The sequence below is a fragment of the Necator americanus genome, chromosome III, assembly GCF_031761385.1.
Source record: "Necator americanus strain Aroian chromosome III, whole genome shotgun sequence".
NCBI lineage: Eukaryota > Metazoa > Nematoda > Chromadorea > Rhabditida > Ancylostomatidae > Necator > Necator americanus.
The window spans coordinates 15,758,868-15,783,584 of NC_087373.1; the positions used below are offsets into that span (position 1 = coordinate 15,758,868).

Below are 24,717 nucleotides of genomic sequence, written 5' to 3' on the forward strand. Positions count from 1 at the left end.
CGAACGATAATCTCTTTTTCTCTCTCACCCTCTCTTTCATTCTCTTTCACTCACTAACTCTCTCTTGCTCTCACTCACTTACTCAGTCACTTAGTTGTATCACAAAACTATTCCAGCTGAAAACTGTAAATGGGCGGCAGTACACCATCACATCAGACCATGTGACAGCGATGAGATCACGTAGGCAGGAAAACCTTGCGGCTTATGTTAATGTGTTCAGTCATCCATACTATAGACTACATAAAAACGAATCACGAGAGTCAACTGAGACAAAAAGACAAAGTTGTGGGTGACAGATCGCAAAAGCTTCAGTTGGATGCCATCTAGTTATTTTCACATTAAAAAAAAAGAATGGAACAAAATTAAGTCCGCTTTACTAGTCGCAACGAGTTTACATTTAAAAATTTCTTTGAAATTTGAAATACCAGGTGAAATTCTCTGCGTATTTTGATGTTTAAGGGCTCGGTCGGGGCTACTGCGCCATTAAAATACTCAGAGGTTGATGTACTCTAAAATGTCCCAGAAAATACATAGCAAATCCAGTGAAAAAGAAGTAATGAAAGTCGAGTGGGAATTTCGAAACGTAATCTAGCGATACGATATCAGAAATCACTTTCGAAATTGCTTCATACCTCAAATGTTAATTTAAAGAAATAGATGGTCATGAAAGACATGTTTATTAGTCCAAGATCAAACAAAAATGTCTCTACCACTACATTTAGCTTATCCATGAAGAACATTACTAAACCAAAAGGGGAAATGGCGAACTTTTACCAGCAACTCAATATGGTTGGCCGTTGATGTTGAAGACCGCTTCATTATTGTTTGCAGCGCAATGGACTAAGTAATTGAGACCACCGGGCTACCTAATAAAGATAAAATTTATGGGATAATGCGCTGAAAGTTCGACAACACAACCCGAAGGGTCGGCTAGTAGTTGTAGGTTACAATGCTGCATTTGTACAAGTCATAACTGCCAAATTTGGCACAAAGAAGCACATAGAATCAAATAGTGCACAATTTCAGAAAACATCACACAAAGATTGCAGTGACGTGAACGCATTAGTTCTTATCGCACTTCAAGCTACTCATTTAATGTTTATTGTGCAATTAAGATCATAATATGGTAACTCATGCCCGCACCTGACACAATCTCGTTTCATGCATCATTAATAAGACATGATACCTCTTCAATTTGCGGGATTTGCTCTCAAATCTACTTCTACAATATTTGTAGAAGTAAGTTTGAGAACTAACAGCCTCTTTCCGAGGAAGTCGAAGTCGCTGGAACGTCATCAAAATGATGATCATTTCCTGTCTGTCTGATAAGAAAGAAAGGTCAGAGGTAATTTCGTTTGAAAGTTGAATTGAGGAGACTTGAGATTGAGGAGGCGAAACCTCGGATATTCGGATCGACCACCTCGATTTTTTTCCTTGCTCAATAGATTGTATTTCCTTGGAATGGCTCTACAGCGTTTGCTCACGTGTTGTTTCTTTGCACTACTTACGAAGTGCAATCCTAGAGCATCATATGTGTGAATAAGGTGACGAAGTGCATGACATTTGCATGATATGCGCATATCATTTTAATAAAATCATAGAAGAAATATCGTACATCGCTGGTACCCTCAGAATATGAAACAATGAGGCTCTTCTTCTAAACGGACAATGTTCTGAAGAATTTCGCCTCGGCACTCATCATTTGGACGAGTATTAGACTAATAACTCAAGGTACGCAAAAACACTGAACAAACAACATTTAGAAGTCTGATAAGGTGTTTCATCAAATAGAGGAAGAATTTGGGCGTTTACGTGCTTTCAAACCCGGTTTATCTTCAAAGAAAAAAGAACTTAGCAAATAGAAAATTGTATTGTTTGAGAGGAACCTCAGTGGACAAAATGAGGAGTGTGTTGATTCTTCCGAATGGGTGTTCACCAATGTTTTGTACACTTATTCGAACGAAGAAATCTAATTTCTTATACTAAAAAAAACTTACACGATCTCGGAAAGGGTCCCTCTCGCTGGAAAAAAAGAAATGTGGGACGGGAAATGAAGAGGAGTTGTGCGAGAAAAGCAAAAATGACGAGAAATCGACTAACTGCCGCGGTGCACGAGGGGAAAATTGCTTAAGCACGTTGAACGCTGCTTCTCATCTAACAGAAGGAAAACGAGAGAAATAAAGCGAAAGAAATTCATTTATCCTATGTGGCAAAATTTACTGCATTGTCCAGTATTTGCTGGTGCTAAAATAAATGTCAAATTCCCAAGAAGGTAAAAGCAAGCAATCTAAAGCTAAAATTGAAAAAGTAGGATCCAAAATTCATGAGGAAGCTGCTTTCACCGCATGCAAAATAATGGTACTTCGTATCCGTACGCCTGCGTCCGATAAAATTATTCAAGACCTTGAATTTTGAATAACATGCAAGCTACACGACATATTTCAGTCCTCAAACATTTGAAAGCAGAAGTGACAAACATCAGTTCATATAGTAATTTAGAAATAAAGGATAAAGTGGCGGCGTTGATCGATGCCTTTGGGATTCGGAATCCCGAAGGTTTATGAATGTGTGTGCAATGCATCATGCGAGGCAGGCGGCATATTAGGTTAGTGTTTTTATCATCCCGGATGAGTCCATCTCCAATTTATCTTAACTTATCGACTCTGAAGATTGGATGGCACCTTGGTGCAGTTTCGAAGCACCGATAGTGCAGCCGTAGAAGCATCCATTCCCGACTACAATGCACCTGCCCAATTACTCAGAAATGTTTTATAAAACGGATGTACGGAGATTTCTTTATCAAGTGTTGGCGCAACATCTAATCCAAGAAGTCAAACAATGCAGAGTGATTGAATCTCTTAACTGCAGAAAGTTTGTCTGTACAAAGACTGAAACATCAGTTAGGTGGTTACGGTATATATAATGTGATATAGAAAAACGCTATCCGATAAGCAAACTGAGCGCAGCAAAGTTAATCTCTTTTTTATTGAAGAATTTGCAGCCGGCACTTAATGTTCGGAAATGCAGACATTGCGAGCTTTGACATGTAGCGTGTGCCTAAAAGGTTCCTTTCTTTCTGTTTATTTTATGTTCTGCTTCCTTTTTTTAAAAAAAATTCTCATCAGGACTTAACTTTTCCTTGATTCCGATCAGTCATTTTCTGCGGCACTATCAGAATCTTCGGATTCACGGTGATGACATGTCGAAACCCAGTGGAAAAAGGAAGCGAAGAAAGCATCGTAATGTTGCAATGCGAAAAAAAAAATTAAAATAAACAAAATGTTCAAGATTTTTTCACACTAGCAACAGAAAAGCATACTACATCTTACGATACGATCTCAGAGTACATTATGATACGTTGTTTTCGGATATTCCAGTGGTAAAAGAAGATGCCTTTAGATACAGGAGCTGTAATTAGTCCATTTGTTAAAAAGCAACTGCTATTCGATCCTCGGAAAACAACGTCCAAAATATGTAGAAAGCGTTCACGTATGTGCGTATGGGGAACCAATTCCTAACCTAACCAAATATATGCTGAGCTAACCAAATATATGAGTTGAGTCGTTTCATGAAAAGCCTCTGGGGAACGAGAAAACGAGGCTATTTTTGCGAGTTTTCAGTCATCGTATCAAATGCAGGCGAGAACATGCGTTTGACGGCGACCGATTTAAAAAAAAAACTCGCATCATTCAAGAATCAAACCACACTCATAGAAATTCTGGTTGGATCTACTGACAGTGTTATAACATAGCCAAACACTGAACAACTCAAATGCAACTGCATCTTTCATATGATCAAGTTCGACAAGGTGTACTATCCCAAAAAAAAAGAAGAGAAGAATGAAATTCTCTAGTACATAACACTTAACTTTTCACTGTTGCTTTCACTCAGCGTGTATTTTCGTGAACCTTGAGCTTTGCAAAATAAATACCAATAACGGCCTCATTCGTTTCCAGTTCCACTACAACGAGCAACGCATAACAGCCGTTGAATGCGATTACTGCGAAAAATAATGCTGTGGCGGAAAAATAGAAGCCTAGTTCCACATCACACCCCGAAAGCTACTATGGCTACCTGCATCAACATCTCTGGAGTGAAAATAATTATAATATTTGAGCAAATACGACGGAAACAAACAGAAGTCTTTGAAAAATGAAGTGCTGCAATGGTTCAGACAAACAAAACAAGAAAAATAATTACTGAAAATGACGAGAAAAACCTCAACTAAACATCAACCACTAGGAAATCGGGAGCAAATTCAAAACCTATGAAAACTAACCTTCAAGGAAGTTTGTAACAGTTTTGAAAACTAAGATTGCGACGTGCTAAATTTCGATTATTAACTAATTACCATCAAAGGAGAAATATTAATGATTGAGCTAAGTAAAAGTAATATCACTTGAAGAGGAAGCATGAAATCACAGCAGCAGCAATAAGCGTTTCGTAGACCGCTGTGAGACGGCTAATGGGTAGTAGTCTTATCAAGCAACCTCACTGTCAGCAATCTTTATCGACATCGACAAAAAAAGGGTACAACGAAAAAGTGACATACGAAGGGAGAAGTATGGACGAGAACTACAGTTAACAACATAATGTAGCAACCAGCAGGTTACGCAGAGTTCCTTTTGGCGGGCTGTCACTCAAGTCACTGAATCGTCAGTCGAAAAAAACAGGCAATCTCTGGATCGAAGCAATAAAACAAACATGAATGAATCGAAGAAATAAGGAGAAAACCTTACTACTAGCAGGATATAAGCGACCGATTAAAATAAAAAATGAAACTCCTAATAAAATAGCAGCGCCTCGATTTCAGAATAATTAACAAGGCACTTCTTCTTGACAGATAAGATGTCTTTTTTCTTTTGACATTCACGATGTAATTTTGCAGCTGCTAATCGAAGAGATCCTAAGGCAAATTGTAAAACTATCAGTGATGAAATTAATGATGATTACAGAGTGTAATCTTTGGTTGGCCGTTTAGACGACAAGGGATCAATCCTTTAAGACGAAAGTTAATCACGAGAGGATTCTTCTTAGGCACGTCGATTCGCTTTTCACTTGTAGATGTAAGCCAATACTCAATATTTATTCATACACTGATGAAGGTGTGAAGGTTCAGTGAATCTCGATGAATCAAATGATGATTGTACCGATAAATAACGCTCAGAAAACATGCTCCATCCGGCAATTTGAACACTATGGTGACGATTGTAATTTGGACAACGGAAGCGTGTTCTAGTGGTGTGCACACAGCGATGTGGATGTTCTGGAAGCGGCGCGGAACTAGGTGTATCCGCCAAACTCAGATCGATATGGCGGAACAGCACCGACACCAAGCGGGTCGACCAGCACACACTGTCGCCCGCCGCGCTTTAGAAACGATCAGAGTCTACAATAAAAGTCGATCCGCGAGCGTTGAACGAGCAAACAAGGAACTGCATTAAACAAAACCACATTGCCTAACTGACGGCAAACTCTAATCGTGCAGCGCTGAAACTGTTTTCGAATCCTCTGCGCTGCACGACAAACGAACACTTGTTTAATGTTTAGACAGAGGGGAAAAAAGTTGCCGGATTCGTGCAAAACGTTGAAGTTGAGAGCATTGGAGAACCCACACGAGGCGAAACAATTATACAAATCTGTTTCGCCGAGAAGGATGAATCCAGATAAACCGTTGCGGCAAAATTAATTTGTGCAGATGACGTGAAAAAAGAGGACTGCTGCGAAAATCTGATAAGAGGCAGGTAGGACGTGGAGAGACTGGCAGAAACGAAAAAGGGAGGTCATCCTGTTCTATGTGATTATATGAAAGAAGATTGTTGAATTGCTTGAGGCGACTGGTCAGTAGATGACTAAGAATGTATGCTTGAAACACAAAAAAAAACCGGAGAACCTTCTTCAATTTGTCACTTTTGACAATAAAAACTCGCAATTACTGAAGGATTAGAGTTACTACGGTCGCTCAACTTATATTTCTGTCTTATTTTACGAAAGGAAAAAGTCCACGACACAGTCTCTGTTAAGGAAAAAAAAAACTTAAGGACGAAAACAGCAGAAAACAATCTTCAGGACGGGGTCTTTGAGAACGTTTTCGAAACGCAACAGCATGTCAAAAGCAGTTGGAATTTGATGAAATATTAAACTCCGTAACCAAACACTGACAAAACATGAGTTATTGGAAAGATTTTCGTCAATACACGTGAAAAACATCCAGCGATACTAGAAGGTTCACTACCAAAGGAATGAAGATTTAAGCACGTTCCTCCTCACGTATTCAATGACTGTGTGCGATTTTTCCAAGCAATATCGAAAGGTATGCCCACTATATACACAAAACGACTTTTTCCAACGAAAATAAAGCTTCGGTAGCGATAGCCAGTTTTCGAGACGTTTGATGGCGAGGGAAGTTGTGTCTGCACGGAGAAATGAAAGGCCTAACCTCAAACTAGGGGAAAAAAAACAAGCGCTGAAAAATGTATCAATTGAGATTACACTAAGATTACGCGCAGAACGGCAGGTCAGCGCGTAATCTTCTGTTGGCGGCTCTACCTTCACTTCTTACATTGTCATCTTAGGATTCTTCAGAACTAGCATCTACTGTCTTCCAAGCACTAGATCAGATAAGCGATGGAAAGAACTCCCCCCCCCCCAAAAAAAAAAAAAAAAAAAAAAAAACAACCAATGCAGAGAATGAAGACCTAAAAGCGAGACTCGTCCTTTATAAGCGGCAGAAGCGGTAGAAGGTACAACATGAAGTAATCTTATAAACAAACAGAAGGAAAACACCGCAAAATCTCTTAAGAAGGTTTCTGGAAACCTTCTAAATGATATAGCTTGATTCTAAAAATTCCAATTGTAATTATGTACAGTTGCTCTAAGAATAGGAAAGCTTTGATGGAAATAAAACTCCGCCAGTAGGTTCCAAATATGAAAGAAGGAAGATTAAAAAGTCCTCTAGTTTCAACATTGACCTTGAATAGAGGAAAAGTGTCTAGCGTTAACCAATCTTGGTATGCAGGCAACGCGTTCCTCAATTCAGAATAGTCTGAAGCATACAAACGTGCATTTGGCCTAGGGAATAAATTGCGAGAGCCAGACGATCTATTAATGAGCTAGACAGGTCTGCTACTAATTTATCGACCTCGGAGGGGTGAAGGATTTGTTGTTTGCCCTTCTGGGGGTTTCGAGCAGCATCTGCAATCGAACCTCTTACCAACTACCCTTCACTGCTACACTTATACTAACAATGTTGTTATCATTTTCGTGGAATTTTCCTTTCCTGGTCTGAAAATCTAATATTCAGAATGAGTAAATCAGTAGGAACCGATAATCTTACCTAGGATGACCCCAATGAAGAACACAAGCATAACAGTAATAAGAACCAGATAGTGATGTGGGAACCTATGAAGCTTAACGCAAGGATAAGCTCACTACGTTAGAAGGACGGGCTGATGCAAATCCAGCACTTTATTTCGCAAGCGCTGTGGATGTTTTCGCTTTTTGTCGCCACGATAACATACTATATGACATGTTCGGAATAATAGAGGAGACTGTAGTCGCGATTGTTTTCTTCCAGGAAATGAAACGTCTCAGCAAAGAATGTCGAATATGAGAATATGAGTCAAATAGAATGAAGTCATCGCTAAGTGATGTCGGCGCTAACCATAAGCTTTTCTCAAAGTGCAGAAGCAACGAGAAAGTCATGTCATTAAAGAAACTAAGAATAAGTTGCTTTCATGACCGCTCCGAAGATAGGGACGAATGCAGTACGGAGAACTCTGGATTAAACAAAGGTGCGCCTATGTCAATTCATCACGAGTTCACCACGTGTTTACGGGATCGCCATTAGTATGTACCAGACAAATTTATGGCAGTACCAACAAATATTATTGGAGAATTGCATCGCAGCGCAGCCGTCATCTAATTCCAGAGAATTGGTCTGCTATTTTCTTCGCATAGCTCATAACGGACTCCCTACTAGCAAAATGCAAAGAAACTTCGGTGAAGAGTAATAAAATTAGATGAAAGTCTGCAAAGAGCCTTTTGCCTCAAGTAAGAACCTAAAACTGTGCATAGTGAAGAAAACAAAATCGATGTACACTGACACGAGTTCCGGAGCATCGAAATGAAAAGGCGGTGGTCCGCCCCTCTCCGACAACTATCGATTGCCGCATGGAGTGAAGAACATCTAGCGCTCACCCTCACTGCACCTATTCGTAGATCTATAACGGCTATATGAAATCCATTAGCAGAAATGTACCAAAGAAGTTCGCGTCAGACCAAATTCCCTTCAGCAGGAATACTGTAGGATAGAAGAGACTCAAAAACGAGAAAAAAGGAAAGCAGCACTCGGAAAAGAAGTTACTACTCTTATATTAACCAGAAATCATCCAAGTACATCCACAGATTCACTTGAACGGTTCTAATACAAAGAAATGAAACAAGCATCGAAAGCGAGTATACGTTATTTAGTGGAAGAAGAGTTCAAAGAATAATGTGGATACCAATAAAGTCTATGCCTACAAATTTTTTTTCTTGAAAAAAAGTTGGTAAAATTTGTTGATTTTGAACAGTTCAGAAATAAACCACTGAATAAACCATCAGGCGCTGTGACTTTGAACTGTGGCGCGTGAAAGAGAAGATGCGGATAATAATATTTCGAGACAAAATTTTGAAATCACCTCTTTGCTAAATGCATGCCGCAAATTTGTCCGCATGAAAATGTACACGGAAAATTACCAGACATGAAATATTTGCCCGCCCAGCCAACCGCTCCACCCAACGTTAGATCCTTGGCGCCCCGAGGTTCAACCCAACTTTAACTCAAAATTACTGTTGAAAGTTCCTCATTAAACAGACTTGTGTACGTCGACAAAAAATACTTCTTTAGAAAGTGAGAAGATATCAAGTTCTATTAAGATTCAGAAAATCTGTTGGTATTGCATTCAAGCGAATTCACGTGGAAACTTTGAGCAAAAAAAAGACCGATTGCACCCATTTGTATAGATATATAATAACATTTGAACACTTTGACGCTTTTAACTATAACATTTTCATAAAAGAAACACTCTGAGAAGAAGCGGCAGGAATACGCAACTAGTCCACAGTCAGCTTCAAGGCAGCATAACACGAGATTGACGATGATGGGATCTCACGAAAGAATAGGGTTATAAGAATCGGTCACTAGAATGAGGGCAATCATGCTCAATTTCCCCCAACGCCGTGGGAAACGGCTTTGACGGTCGAATTTTCCTACAAGACGCCAAGTGACGTGTAACATTTGCGATTCCAGGGGATCGTTCGTACTCGTAACTACACCCGTAACCGTACTTTCTCATCGAGAGGTCCCAATATCGTCAATTCTTAGTATGCTGTCTTTAACGTCCGCAATTATCGTGGCAATGAAACACTCTAAAGAGTAGCAGCTAGGACAACCAATCCCGAGTTGTCATTTGTGACTGGACAATGTGTTAACCTGACTGGATGAATGCGCTCTTCTTTTCCACTCAAATCCAAATTTTATGCGGAACTAGTAGACTCTGATGAAACTCCTGAGATATTGAGATATTCCGCTGCACGACTCCTCGGGAAAATTGTGGTGATCACTTTTCAATATAAATCGAACCTATCTCACCAGAACGTAAGGAATATTCTGATTCTCTTTCTGCAAACTCCAGCTGAGTTTCTATAGTTTGAAAATCCAAGTATGGCAACCGAACACATGACCAGTTAGACAACACAAATAATTTTTAAAAAAATGTTTAAACGGATCTAGTATGAAACGGTTGTAAGAAAATGCTGGTAAATACCTCTTTGATAAGCAGTGCTGTATGTCCAATCGTCGGTGAACTAAGGTCAAGACCTGAATCTAAACTACGCATTCCAGGACGGTACAATCTTGAGAGCGGTGGGCGACCATTATTTCGTGGCTGAGGAGAAAACATCGGCGCTAAAACATCAAAAATATTTCCCAATACTTCATGTCTTTTTTCGTAAGCGCCTCCACCAACTTCACCGTTCCTCGTTTTTAGTTTCCACGCCTGGACCGTACAAAATTTTCCAAATACCTTCTGGCTGTTGTGCTGCCATGGTGTTAGGAAACGTCTGATGTTTACATCTTGATTTCCACTCACAAGTTGGCATGCCTCCATCAGTGGACGCTGATGCTCGAGCTGACACTGACATCGGCGCAGGCGGTGATGGTGGAGTTGCTGGTCCCGATAAACTCAACTAAAAAGAACGCATTCTTTGGCAGAAATGAAAAAAAAAATTCTCCGAGTTTTTCACGTAAGAATTGCGAACCATGAATAGTTTTTCTTCCACCTTCTTTTAGAGGCAGTATAAGACGAATCTCATGTGGTGAGAGAACCTGCGGGAAATGCTAGAGATGGGGACGTTTATTGCAGGACCCGAGGTGGTTGCGTTCATCTCTCCCTGATCGTAGTAAAAAAACGTCGTGTGAGATGCCGTTTTGTGGCGATTTCAGTCGCGACGCGCCACCCTTGTGCATGCGCCGCATCTGCGTACGAGCCGCCGAAAGCAAGAGGCAATGAGCTCTACTCGATTACCTATTGAAGCGAAACCATTGAACAAGCAGGTGAGGGAGCCGGAGCGTGAACAATGTGGTACGTTCTAACGTATTTCGTTGGAAAAAAACTCCGTTCCCACGACTTTTTTGCGACGATTAGGAAAAGCTGAGCGGAACCATCCCTGATCTCGCAATCTACAACCCAATCTCTAGCTTTTCCGGCCCATTCCCTCACCACGTCAGATTCGTGCTATGCTGCCTTTAATTTCGTGTTACTGCGGTTCCACGACATATTGGGGAGAATGACTCTTTCGTTCCGCCTACTACTTGCAATGAAATTACTACAAGCGGTCTACTAAGAAAAAGTGAGAAAGTGTCCAATATTTACAAAATTTTGCATATTTTACTTGATGTGACATCATGATTTCAACAATGCTTGGTGCTGAAGTGTCCATCAACTCTCAATTAGAAATCAGAAAATTCTATTCTACCACCAAGTTCGTACACAAGAGATGTATGCAATCACGTTTCTCGCCTTATGTTCCGATAGACGGTAGCCAATTGTAACATTAAAATAGGGCAGACTTTCTAAAAAGTGCGAGTAGAAAGAAACAGCTGTAGACAAAAACAATGCATTTGCGGTGATCTCAGTAAAAGGTTTCGTAGCAATTTTGCTTCAATCGTGCAAGACTCTTCTCTGTTCCAAAATGTACGACAAAGTTCTGTTGCGCAAGACAAATGAAGCTTCAGGGAAGTTTGGAAGATGGAAAATTTTTGGGTAGAAACGGAAAGGTATCTTTCATCATATTCGACAAAATCATCTTCCTGATCAACTGTTCCATGAACTTGTTGTCCAGAACTACAGGGAGTATCATGAAAAAAAAACCCGTAGAATTCAAAATGCAATTCCATTAATTGGATTGCACTTCAAATGAAGAGACCTATTGCCTTTTCTGAGGGTGAGAGAGCATTTTAAATAAAAACGGACTGACAGTATCTTTCTCTACAGAAATCGATTTCAGTGCCAATGATTCTATCAAGTTAAGAAATAAGACATTTGTGTTTTGAAGTGGAAAATGTACATAGAAAAAAGAAGTATTTCCGAAACCTATGTATAAAGAATGTCATTCTACAGAGACCATATAACATTCTATAGAGAATTTCTCACTTTACAAGAGAGTTCTGTGCTGACTTTTCTAGTTCATTGACTCGCGTTTTTTCAGATCATTGAAGTGGAGTGTCGAATTGACAAAACTGAGCGCATTCAGTCCTATGTAAGCAATCAAGTTGTTGATGTAGCGCGTGAGATTTCTGTTCTGCGAGGCATCAGATGAGAGTTGAAAACTAAAACAAAAAAAGCATGGAAAAAGATGAGAAAAGGACAGGAGAGAACATGCAGAGAATCAGCAAGTGACATAGGAAAAGTATCAAACAATATAAGCATGTTGTTGGAAGCTATGAGAAAAACAACACAGAAAAGCATACTGTTCATTAATTTGCAGCAGCTTTTTTGTTTTCAAAGAAAAAAAAGGAAAGATGGAAAAAATGAGTTTTCCCCCAATCGACGGCGGTGGAGTCGATAGGCGTGTGATCCGTTTTCGAAGTCAAAATTTGAATTTCTAATTCTGAAACGCGAAAGAAAAACGGGGAGCGCTTTCCTTAAGCATCCACATCAGCTTCAGTGGCCCTACTCTCTTGGTTAAATGCAAGAAAAAAATTGCGTCAAAAATCCTCATTTTCCCCGTTTAATACTCCTGTGTAATGATCTGAGAAAACACAAGTTAACAAAGTGAAGAAATCAGTGTAACACAACCTTGTGGCGACACTCTTTCTAATGATACATGTCATTTTCGAATACTTTCTATATCCACGCGCATTTTTCTCTTTGATTAAAAAACGCTCGCTACTTAATTCTCAACCTAACACATTCGAATTGGAATAAGAAGTAGTCATCAGTCCAAATGCCATTTCACACAAAACACCAAAACCACAAATATGTTTTCGCTAATGCCCATTGTCGTTGGTTTTACATGTACATTTCATTTTACATTCTACAATGCGACAATGTGTACGTGCGCGACGCAGAATGATCAGAGTAGTGAGTCAATTTCTTCGTGTATTCCTTGGTTTTTCTTTTCTTGTCTTCTTACTGCTGTTGAGTGTTTTTCTCTCGGAATTATGTAATTAGAATTCAACACTTAAAACTCCCACCGATGCAGCACGGCTACGTCCTCGAACAAAATCGACAACGCTTGTGACCGGACTTCTCCGTTTTTCGGACATCCCATTCGCCAGCTGAGTGTCGACGTAAAGAGGGCGACGTGGAGAGGATTGACCACCATTTTCACCGCTTCGTGGAGTGGCTGGTAGAGAACCTGGAAGTAAAGCAACTGTTAACCGAGTATCGCTTAAGAATCATGGAGACTTCCTATTTCTTGGAATTGGCATGAAGCTAAGCAGTGTTTGTATTTGAGCTCAAATACTAATATTCCTTCTATCTACATTCTCCGACTTCTCCAATACTTCAGTAATGCCGTCCCCTTTGTTACTTATTTCTTTTGCACTTCATCGAAGAACAAGTCTGAACGTCCGACTAGCATCGGACTTTTGTTATGCTCGATTCGCCCATTCTTTCAGTGAACAATAAAACTTTGAAGCAGAGTCATGAATTGAAATAACTCCTTCCCAAGCCTCCTTCACTCATCTCTTTAGAAATATGAGCAGATTTCATCAATATCTATTTGTACTCTGTCAGTACTACTTTTAGAAAATATTCAAGCTTGATTTTATATCTGCATTCCCTTGATATCCGTACAAATTTTGGGAACATTTTTCAAAGTAATAGAAGAAGTTCTTCTCGTCATTTCTCTCAGGAATTAACAGAGAATGATGTGCTAAGGTGAAATGACGTGAACATCATCACTACTGTGATAAAGACAAGGGTCCTGGATCACATTAACTGCTAGCTACTTATTTCAGCATCTGTCTTCAATTTCTGAAGAGAGGATCAGGGAAACATATGATTAGGATCATGAATAGAAAAGTAGCCATACAGTAGTGTGGAACACTATGACTGCTATTGCCACCGGTCACGAAACCGTTTAGAAAGTCTCATTCATCACCACACACGCCACACGCACGTGGCAGACTAAGCCCGTTATTACGTAGTTTGATAGATGATAACCCTGTATTAAATACAAGAGCGCGTATAGTGCAGAGAGACGCTGGAAAGTAAAGTCGTTCCAATAAATAGGATATGCTTGGTGGTATAGTAGAAAAGAGAAGACATTTTAACATTAGCGAGACATCCAATTCCTGAGAGGTATCCATCCGTCATAGACGTCATCTCTCAGGATTTCTGAGATACTCTGACGTGTGAGAATCACGGAGCACATCGAAACAGACATAGTAACATTTGCAGCAGGTTTCTTTTATTGCAATAAACTCGACTACGACAGTTTCACATAAGAATTTACAACGTCTAGCAATCAAATTTGAAAACTACCAAGGAAATGGCGGCGGAATTCCTGATTTAACATGGATCGAGCAGCCCTACCACTACAGTCAAAACGTCCAACGGAGTTTCAATCTTTAAGTCAATATGAGAAGGACGATGATTTGGTTCCGTAGGAAGCACCAAAATGGTATATCCGTATGAAACTTTCTCCTGGTAATTGGAAAGACTAGAAAAATTTCAAGTATACAACGCCAAAACTTTTCACTTAACCGTTCAAAACTAGGTGTTTTCGTCATAATTTCTAGGAAGATTCAGCTACTCATTGGCGTATCGGACTAGCAATAAATCCAGAATTAGTATGGCCATCAGTTTGCACTCTCGATCCAATTTCGCTTATTGCATCTTCATTTTTCAAACAACGTGTAAAAAAATACGATATGATGGCCCATTTTGAGGCATGTCTATGAAGCTTATCTTCACTTACTTTACTCATTTCACATTTCTTGCAAATTTAGAAGGGAAAGATGTTAATGATTGAAAATAAAGGAGAGCAAGCGTGGCCACAACATTGGTGCGAATAAAAAAAAACAAAGGCGAATCTTAGGCGAGTGAGTAAAAGCTGGTAATAACCCTGAATACTCGTCATTTTCGCATTTTCACATTCCACATTAGTAAAGTAGCTGCATGCATAGATACTTCCTTTAATGGAATTGTGCAAAGAAAAAATCCTTTCAGAAAGTTTTTGCTTGCGGTGCAAGACAGAGCGAAGGGTTATAGTTGGCGCCGAATGTATTCAACAAGGAGAACAGAGTTGCTCGACATAAATACCTTCTTACCTCTCCACCACTAGAATCGAAAATGCAAGGCATCCCGTGGGAGAAGAATTTCAGTGCTGCCGGCACACACAAAAAGCGACTTTTTTCTGCTCGAGTACACAGATAAAAGCTCGACGCTGTGACTGCCTCTAAGCAGTTGCGGTCTGCCCATGTAAATCTATTGTAGATTTACCGAATCCACACAATAGACAGAAAGAAATAACGAATTTTTGATGTTATTAGAATATGCTACGATCACAAACCAGTATAAAAATGACATATATTATGAATAAAATAAAAATAGAATAAAATAATAACGACAAATAATAAATAAAACAATCATAGAATAAATAATAATATATGGGAAAATATATAGATGAATCATAAATAGAATTGAAAAGAGACCAGGAAGGATTTATACATCGCTCAAAAATACTGCGTAAATATATGAATTTAAATAAATAAATATATATAATGTCGTTCAGGCAAATAAGCGAAAATTCGAAGTTGCCAGCGCTAGAAATTCGTTGAGTTGGTAAGTTGGTAGAAAAAATCACGCATAAATCTACAAAACAATTCCTTTGAAATAAAAACTAGTCGCTTTTCCAAAAAGAAAACATCTGCTCACTCATTTTCCCTTCCAGGCTCAATATACGCCTCCGAACTCGCTGCATGAGACTTTTGGTCGGCAAAGGAGATGGCGATTCACTCGCCTCCGAATCGACAAGGACAGTCATCCGGAATCAAAGGCGACGCAAATCAAGCAATATTTGGGAAGTTTGGAGCTGTCTGTTTAGCACTTGGCGGCTTTCCGAGATAAAGCCACAGAACCTTAGAAATTGATGTGCAGAGCGCTGAACGAGTATTAACTTGCGAAACGATGAGAACAGATGAGAGAATACGCAACTATATGTAGACTAGAAAAGAACTTCAAATAGTTTTTCAATACTCTCTCTTAGCTCTCATAAGAAAAGGCTAGAAGGCAATTCAAGCTGTAAAACGGCACTAGAAATCGCAAAAGAAAAAAATGCAGCAACCCGACAGGAGAGAAGGACTTATGCTGGATTATGAGAAAAACGAAGACATCGCCAGTATACGAAGTGTCCCAAGTGAAAATGTTCACAGCAGAGCTCACACAAGCAAGAAAATATCTGTCATTACATCGCATTCGTACGTATCAGAGGAAAAAAAGAGCAACAAAAAAGAATGATTTATGAAGAGTGGAGATGTGGAATGGGACGGAAAACAGCTTGAAGCCGTAGGCATTTCAATAGGCAGGGAGAAAGAAATCATACTGGTTCGGAAAATTTCGGAAAAAAAAGAAAAGCTTCAATCATGGAAACAAAGGCAATCGCTCAATATCTGGTGCCGAAGCTAAGATGTATCCCAGTGAAATTTGAAAAAAAGATGCGGAATAATTTAGCAAACAGCGGGTATGCTCAACTGAGACCACAAAAAAAAAGTTGCGCTTCTGGAAACCCATCTAAGTTTTACGACTTCTGGCCCAAGCCTTGTGGAAAGCACACTAACATCAATCAAACTGAAGCAAGGCATTCATGGGTATTTCTAGAAATGTCTATGTTCAAGAAAACCGACTGCATTGTGGAGAGGAAATGACGATGGAATTTGTTTAATTGGGAGCTTCTCCTTTATGGAAACTTGTAGTGTTCCCCAATTTTTCCACATAAGAATAAGAGAGTATGAAAAAATGTATGAAATGTACGAATATGAGAGAATAGCATTTTCCTTGTGCTCTTGGAATCTCTCTAAAAACACGCAAATAGCATTCTAATTATCCTCTTTGAAATGAACGAATTGCCATTCTTTTGGAACTCTTTAGAAATCAAGTGATTTGTTTAACAGTGAGAGTTAGACTTAAGCATTCAGATTTTGAAAAAATGCATCCGATCTATTGATTTCTCCAATTAAAAGTCTACAAATCACATCATAATCACGTCGTATCAGTAACATTCTCCGAGACTGCTATTAGTATTAACTACGACATACAATTTCTCAGACAATACGTATTCCTCAAAGAACAGAAGAATACCTACGAAATAACTCATTGATTTGCTTCCGTCAGTGATATATTAAGTATTTTCACCGAAATTTTTGTTAGCAAATTTTAACATTCATACTTTTAGCAATTTTCAAATCTTGAAAAAAAAACTCTGGTGAACTGCTTCATCAACACATGCTGGATGTGCATATGTTAGCTGCATACATACCAAACGCAATAGTAGGATTGGAGAACAAAGTTTAATAACACTGCTACTTCCGCTCGCTTCTTAAGGATGTGAACACTTGCGAGGGAATGCAAACTCAGTTTTTTTCAGCAGTAGATAGCGTCTCGAGTGTGATTAGCATCGAAATCAGGCATCAGTTTTTTTTTAATAGTCATCGGTTTACCCAACGATTCAACCTTCTATAAATAAATAAAATTGACAACATGCTAACTGGATTCTAGATGAAATTACTAAACTACTAAACAACTGCCTTACTATACGGGTACTTCAGCACTCGTTACAAAGCCTAATTTTGTCAATGATTTCGTGTAACGAGTTGTCCCATTGGCTAAATTGATGTCTCCGGTGCTCCTGATACCTCTATCTCTGTCAGCTTTGAATAAGAGTTATGACCCAGATGTTAGCATGCATCGCGGGCACAATAGCATCGCTTCAAAGGAAGAGGAGCAGCAAATGAATGGTTAGCGCGACACTTCTAAAAGATTGAGTGAAAAAAACACTCTGATTCACCTCTTCTACGTCCCAAAAAAAATTCAAACTGAAATTCAAGCGCCTAATGAAATCCTGGGAAAACGCATCAAACAAAAAGCTGAACGAAACTGAAAATCGATGCAATATTGCTTTTGTTTTCTTTCATGTTCAAGACGTCGCTGTTCTTATATGTTCGGGATAAAGGATAAAGTCTCTGGCGTATCAATCCGCTTGGGATGGGTCAACTCGTTTAACTGCAATCCGTAGTCGTTAAGGTTTTGTGTGTGCCTACACAACGAGCCGAGGGGAGGCCAGCCGCTGATTAAGCTAGTGTTTTTGTCCTCCCAGACAAGTCTCGTACCAATTTACCGACTCCGGGAGGACGAAGGGCTTGGTTGGCACTAGCGCAGTTTCGAACCATCGACCGTGCGGCTACCGCGGACCTCCAGCCGACTGCGCCCGCCCGATATTCCGAGGATAACGCTGCTCTCTGTATCATTCTTCCCTAGTCTCCTACGCTAAGAACTTGTTACAGCTAAAAAGGTCCCAGCCGAATCTCAAAAACCAGATGAAGAAACCGAAATTAAATTTCTAGAAAGTCCGTAAACGTAAATGGAGAGGCGTTAGCAAAAATAAGCAGGAAGGCTCGTCACACTCCAAACAGGAAGTGATGGCATAAAGAACTTTAACAACGAATTTTTAGAGACAGACGCGCTCACAAATACTTCAACGCAGTTCGGCAACGCCTGTTATGTGCATACGGGAATCACAGAACTTTCAGATAAGACAAGGCGGTCAACGATCATCCGACTTTCCGTACAAATGAATCGTAACGAACGGTTCGTAAGTAGGTATGGTAATACAATTCATCTGATTAAAGGATTTTTTCTAAAGATAAAAGTAGTGGGTAATCTCAAATATCGTTTCGCTCACCACAGACCAACGCTATTTCTTACAGATTTCCATGAAGCACTTCTCAAACAAAGGAAATAACACTAAAAAGCCCGAGACATTACAGCTCTGGGAAATAGGAAATATAACTTGAGAAAGAACCAACAAGGCCTCTAAGAAGGCGAATTTTAACTATTTGTTCTAGATACAACCACATCTATACTTCTAGCAATCTACACTGCGCGGCATTTAGGAGTGTGGTTCCGCCAGAATGAATTCTACGACGGCCACTGAAGAGCGGCCACTGAAAGGGTTCCGCAACTTCCAATTCAACGTAATCCCAACTCGTTTTTAAACGCCGGAAAAGCCAAAGGTTAGTCTTTCATTTGAGAAGCGACCAAACATAACCTAATCTACAAATTCCCCATTCTTCACAATGTTTTCTAATTGTATGCTCCTTCTTCGTAACTACCAAACAATAGTAGTGAACGCTAAGTCGCACTTAATGAGTAACTAAAAAATTAGTGTAATCATTCCTTTGCAAAGATACGTTCTCTCCTTCTCCTGCAACTTTTTAATTCCTTAAAATTCACTAGCCATCGAAGAAATTTCACTGGTAACTAGAGGACAACAAGATCAGTTGGGCAAATTTTTAAACAGTCCTAGGTATTTTTCTCATTCGGACACAAAGACATGACGATGAGGATATATAAAGCAGTGGGCAGAACGCAATCTTATTGCATATTTTTCGCGTTTATTTTTTTCTATTTTTCGCGTTTCGCATATTCACTTACGTTTCGGGTACACTACCCGACTGTGTGCATGTAATACAAATATAAAATTTCAAAAATTATTTTGTAAGCATCGAATACTGATACGAAGTGTTTTTTATGAGAACTACATAACTAGAAATCCTTGGCACAAAAAAAAAATGAAAATATCAAACACCATTATAATCAGCAGCTCCCTGCATGTAATGGTAAGAGTACTTATCTCAAAGCAGAAGAAAAGGAACAGAAAAACACATTCAGCGGCAAAATACAGAGCAAAATATTAATCGCAAAATGCTCTTTAGAACTTCTCAGCGACTATTTTCTTTCAAAAAATTGCTGCTGGTTAGGCGCCACATCAGATTAATTGCATACTGTCCGTACTTGCTCACGTTCCTTAGTCCTCACAACGATCCAAAAATGGCTGAGAGAGCGATTTTGCATATACTTGTGTTTTGAACAACTTCTAGGCTTTTTTCTTTTCATAATTCTATAGCATTCATTACTCCTGCACAATAGATGAAGTTCTATGCAGAAAGAAACTGACTGCTTGAGATAACCGATAGAAAAAAACGACCCAACCAAACAAAAGGAAATGTTCCTGAGCCTAAAATTTGCGGCTCTCAAGCTGGGATTTTCGGAAATCATATGAAGAAGTCGAACAGAACACGCCAAAAATCGATTTTCATCAAAGTTGACAAATTCCGAAAAAAAATTACGGTGCCACATGAATGTGTGGTACCCATGCATCAATCAGCACAATTTTACGTAAACCTTGACAATTGTTGTGGTTTACTTACTAAGTACAAATCATATTGGAACGAGTAATCAGGACTCAAATGAATTTTGTTGCCCCTATGGATGTAAAGAGTTGCCTTATCGGCCAATTTCACCGCTATTCCAGCTCATGCGCTTTCATTTCGTCAATTCTATGGGTGCAGAGAGTTGTCTCGTTGGTTAAAGCGATGCATTGCGTCCTTCTTACCTCCCATTTACTGCTCTGTAGGAGGGTTTTGTATTTCCACTGTAATCTATGCAAACTAGTTCCCGACGATTACCCAAAGAAAACGTAAATAGCGAAACTTAGGCGAAGTTCTGGTGAGCTCTGTCCCTCTTGTTTTTGTTTTATGGCCCACCTGTATGTGTTTCCAAAAAAAGAATAAATAATTATTGTAAAGATTCCAACAAAGTGAAGTCCCCCAAACGCCTCCTCTGAATCAGTTACTCTACGACAATCAAATGAAGGACGGAGTTAAAAAATAACGCAGATCAGGTCAAAATGAGCAGTTTTTTCACATGCGAATCCCCAAATCACCTCATCGAAGAGTGAGTCACTGTCAAGCCTGAACGATAGGAAAGAGATAAAGTGAGCATTTCAACTACTCACTGACAAGTGTTACCACATTAATTCAAAAACCAGTTATATCTCAAAATAATACCCACGACTAAGTTTGAGGTAAAAACTCAGAAATCTATGTTGTTATGTTGCGTCATGCGAAGTTATTATTCTAATATCATTCTTGTGTGTCAGTCTAAGAGAGCTTTTCAAAATCTAAATCCGTAACGACCATTCAAAAGCAAATACTTTCGCAATAAATGGAAAGAAATTCTATAGTGGTTTGATTAGACTTTTCCCCGAAATGCTTTCAATGCACTGCTCTTACTAACACAAACTTTTACAATTGTGCGGTTTTGTAACACTTGTCGCTCCCAAAGCAGCTTAAGAAGACTTGGAGGCTGAACCACAGGATGAGACGATGGGAAGACAGAGTCGCAAAAGATTAAAACGACGTTGAAAATAAAAAGGTGAGAAGAGAGAAGTTCCATCTCCACTTTGAATGCTGAGGAGACTAACAGCAGGTGATCGACAGAACTTCAGAATTTTTGGCTACATATTAAATGTAATGCAAAGGAGATTAAAAAAATATGGAGAATTTGTGAGGATTACATCAAAAATTCAGCACATGTCTTCATACATGTGCTCCAACTGTAGTGAATGGGAGTTTTCGAACGGGTATCATACTTTATCGCCTTTACGATCAAATAGAGGATGAAAAATTTCTCTATCTATCATCGCATAATACATAAGAAAATATGAAACTCGTTAATTTCAACAACACGCGCAAGTTTCAGAGAGCTGCAGCAATGGTAATCAATGATGCTCTTCTCCAAAAATCTAACGAAAGGATATTTTCCTCTCAAAATTTTCTCGGTTCAAATATTTCATTATTACAAATTGCAAATTTTCACCATCGGAATTCCCTTGATCGACAAAATCCCACTGGGAAGTTGGAAATCTAAATCCATTGAGCTATAGCTATTTGATTACATGCACTGAATTGCAAGGGATCCATTAAGGATAAAGGGTAAAGTGCACGACGCTGATTAATCCCGTTGGGATGCGCCTACGCGACTTTAACTCAAAATCGTTTGAGGTTTATGAACATGTGTGACGAATACAATTACTAGTAAGGGCTAGTTGATGTCAAGCCTCAGAGCTAAAAACCGCATTTCTTAACGTTTGCACTTTGCCCGCGGACTTCTATTTAAAAAATATGAGCAACACAAGTCAGGGAATTTGAGATGTCGAGCGGTGGAGAAGCTCCCAGCTACGACATTTGGAGTCACCAGTTCCATACCAGCTACGGAATTTAGTTTAGTTTAGTTACGAATTTAGTTACGTTGCACTTTGAGTTAGTTAGTTTTGAATTCAGCTACGTTGCGTGAAATGCCAGAAGAAATAAGTAGGTCGACCACAAGGTTAGGTTAGGTTAGAGACTCGCAACTAATAACCGAGTGCAAATGATAGATTGAACAATAATGCAGCGGCAATAGTAGGGTTGGATCTCGCAGAGCGCTAGGATTGAGCAATATCCTAGACTAAGTGGAAGTATACTATCAAAAGTTTATTTTAAGGTCACACACCACAATTACACTCCCACGTAAAGGTGAACAAGCACTACGCAGCACGTAAACGTCCCCTTTACGTGGAGATACCATCGTAGTGTTATTACTACAAACTAATTACAAATGACACACTTTCTTACATTACATCGCCATAAGAGTAGAGGCAGGACATAAATCTTCTAAAAAAAAGCGAAAGGCAGCTTGCAACAGCTTCACCACTGTTATAGCCGAAACGAGCAGTGGTTAACTATCACCGACTTGCTTTACCTTTTCAACCTCAACCTTAACCAACCAAAGGCAAACACAAACCCAACAACTACAAAAGCTGACGCTGAGTAAATTCCATGGTGAGGAGATTTTGAGAATAATATGGAACTTTCACAAAAGAGATCGACAGCTCGAATAATTGACTCGAATAATAATAATATTTCGAATGATATATAATGCTGATGAAACTGAACATTAGACAAAAGAAGATTCTAATAAAGTTATGCATGTGTATAGGTGCCGTTACATGTCACGATACGTTAGAGGTATCGGAAAGTAACGGCCTTTGAACAAATGTCAATTTCAAATTTTTGAATCAAAACCTGTCTTCAATCCATAGATCAGATGTCCGAAATTTGCTATCAGGTTGAAACAGATCACTGATAATGAAGGTAATTACATCGTTTACTGAGAATTCAAGACATCCAAAAATTATCTTGCTTTGACTTCATAAGAAAACGACATTATCTTCAGATTCCTGAAAATAATGTCGCTCCCCCGTCAAATCAATAATAAAACCTGCTTCAGTTGATTCTAACTTGATAGAAATCGCATTGAACTAGACAGCAATATATAATAATCCACCCAAACTTATCTGCACTGGAATTTCAATGCAATTAGATTCGGAATACTGACGCCTTGATGAGTTCAGCTGCACTTCTACAACACAATGCACGAGCGCGTAGTTTCAAATTGTGCTGAGATGATGGTTGCAGATTTAGCCAAAGATAAATACAACCATAAGAAATTTTAGGGGAGGAAGTAGGAAGTGAGAAGTTCCATCTCCACTTTGAATGCTGGCTGTGCCTAACCATATCGGAAAGTGGATAGTTGAATCGAGTTCAAATCACTCAAAATAAATCATTGAAATCGTTTCATAGGTAGAGTAACTACTAACGAAGAGCATATGCACGAGCTAACAAACCGACGTTCTAGATTCACAACGTAAGAAGGCGGTCAATCTCGGTGAAAACGAGAGGCACAACTGTTGTTTGTCCATGTGCAGTATTTGCAGTAATCATGATACACAAAATCAATAGAATTATCAATCAACAAAGACCCAAAGAATATGCCCGACGGAGCCGATCGAGAAGAAATTCAAGCGATCATAAAGAAGAAGAATAGGATTGAAAGAAGAAGCAGTGGTTTATTCTTCTGCGCAACATCCCATGCCCAACAAAAAACTAAGATGAAAGACAGAACAGCTAACCATCATACCGCGATCGAAAAGATTTACATTCTATACAGGAAAAAAAAAACTGTAATAACTGAATCCCCAGCATATGTGGCAGAAGAGAACGAGTGCAAATGAACATTCAATTTCACATGTACAACATTGTAGTAACGAAACAATTGCATAGATTGGTCTAAGCTACACGAAGAGCGCTAAGAAGACACAGGTTTTGTTCTGCTTCTAGCCTAACCCAACACTGTTTGAAACTAAACAGCATAAAATAAACAACAGAAGGCGAAAGTTTGGAAGAAATGAGAACGTCTATCCGAAATTCAAGAAATGACATTCGGAAAAACTTTTCCAACTGGTTCCTGTGTACGTCTTGATGTGTTGCGCCAATCTAACGCCCAATCTCAGATGCAGAAAAGACAATAAATTGCTGTATTTTTGTAATATTTGGGACGCTGAGACGCACCTATAGGCTTGAAAACAGTCAATGATGATAAAGAAACCAAGAGAAATCACACCAATGGAAATTCGGCCGAAATTGGTTTGTCGAGAATCGCTACGGAAAAATAAAATATTTGCATATGGTGTTTTGAAGAATACTAACAAAAAGGAGCTGTTGGTGGCTTCTTTTCTGCAAATGGCAGCAACGAATTCAAAGAAAACCCGAAGAATTTGAAGAATTCAAAGAGTAGAAAAGAACCACTACATATACCATTTCTAGCTGAATAAGGGGCCGCGTATACGAGTCTGATTGCTACCTGCACGTGGTGGCCCTGCTTTAACTAAACGCAATCAGGCGTCCGAGTGTACGCATTGGGAACGTACGAGCTATATAACCTGCACTGTTATATGGCGAAAGCTTCCCATACATTGCAAAAAGGTGCTGTCGTCCAGCACACCGCCAAAGCCCATAACCTGAAAGGTCAACTGCCTGAAGGGAGCATGGAATCTTTGGCAACAACCCAGCTGAATAATGCTGCTTCCAAATAATTTCGACATATGAAAGCAAACGCAAAACAAAAACGAAAGTATTACGATATGAAGAAGGAAACAACAAAAAAAATGTCCTCCGATCGAACTGGATGCGAATTTAGAAAGAATCTTGACAAGTAGTTTATGTTTCTGAGCTAAAATTGCTCAAACTTGAGAAGGAAGTTTGTTTTTAAAAAAAGTTCATACTAA

At 39.2% G+C, this 24,717-nt stretch overlaps 1 protein-coding gene across 3 annotated transcripts in view; it reads right to left on the minus strand.

Moving 5' to 3' along the window:
* The window catches only part of RB195_009710 (uncharacterized protein), a gene marked incomplete at both ends in the record, with an annotated part of 58,190 nt that overhangs the window by 11,502 nt on the left and 21,971 nt on the right, over nt 1-24,717 (minus strand). The window contains 4 exons of one of the 3 annotated variants that reach the window (XM_064190384.1): nt 7,210-7,284; nt 9,810-9,949; nt 10,134-10,230; nt 12,740-12,903. In XM_064190384.1, coding sequence (XP_064047967.1) covers nt 7,210-7,284; nt 9,810-9,949; nt 10,134-10,230; nt 12,740-12,903 — 476 coding nt within the window. Of the gene's footprint in view, nt 1-7,209; nt 7,285-9,809; nt 9,950-10,067; nt 10,231-12,739; nt 12,904-24,717 lie in introns of those variants that run through there. The other 2 variants (XM_064190385.1, XM_064190382.1) reach the window with 2 other exon arrangements.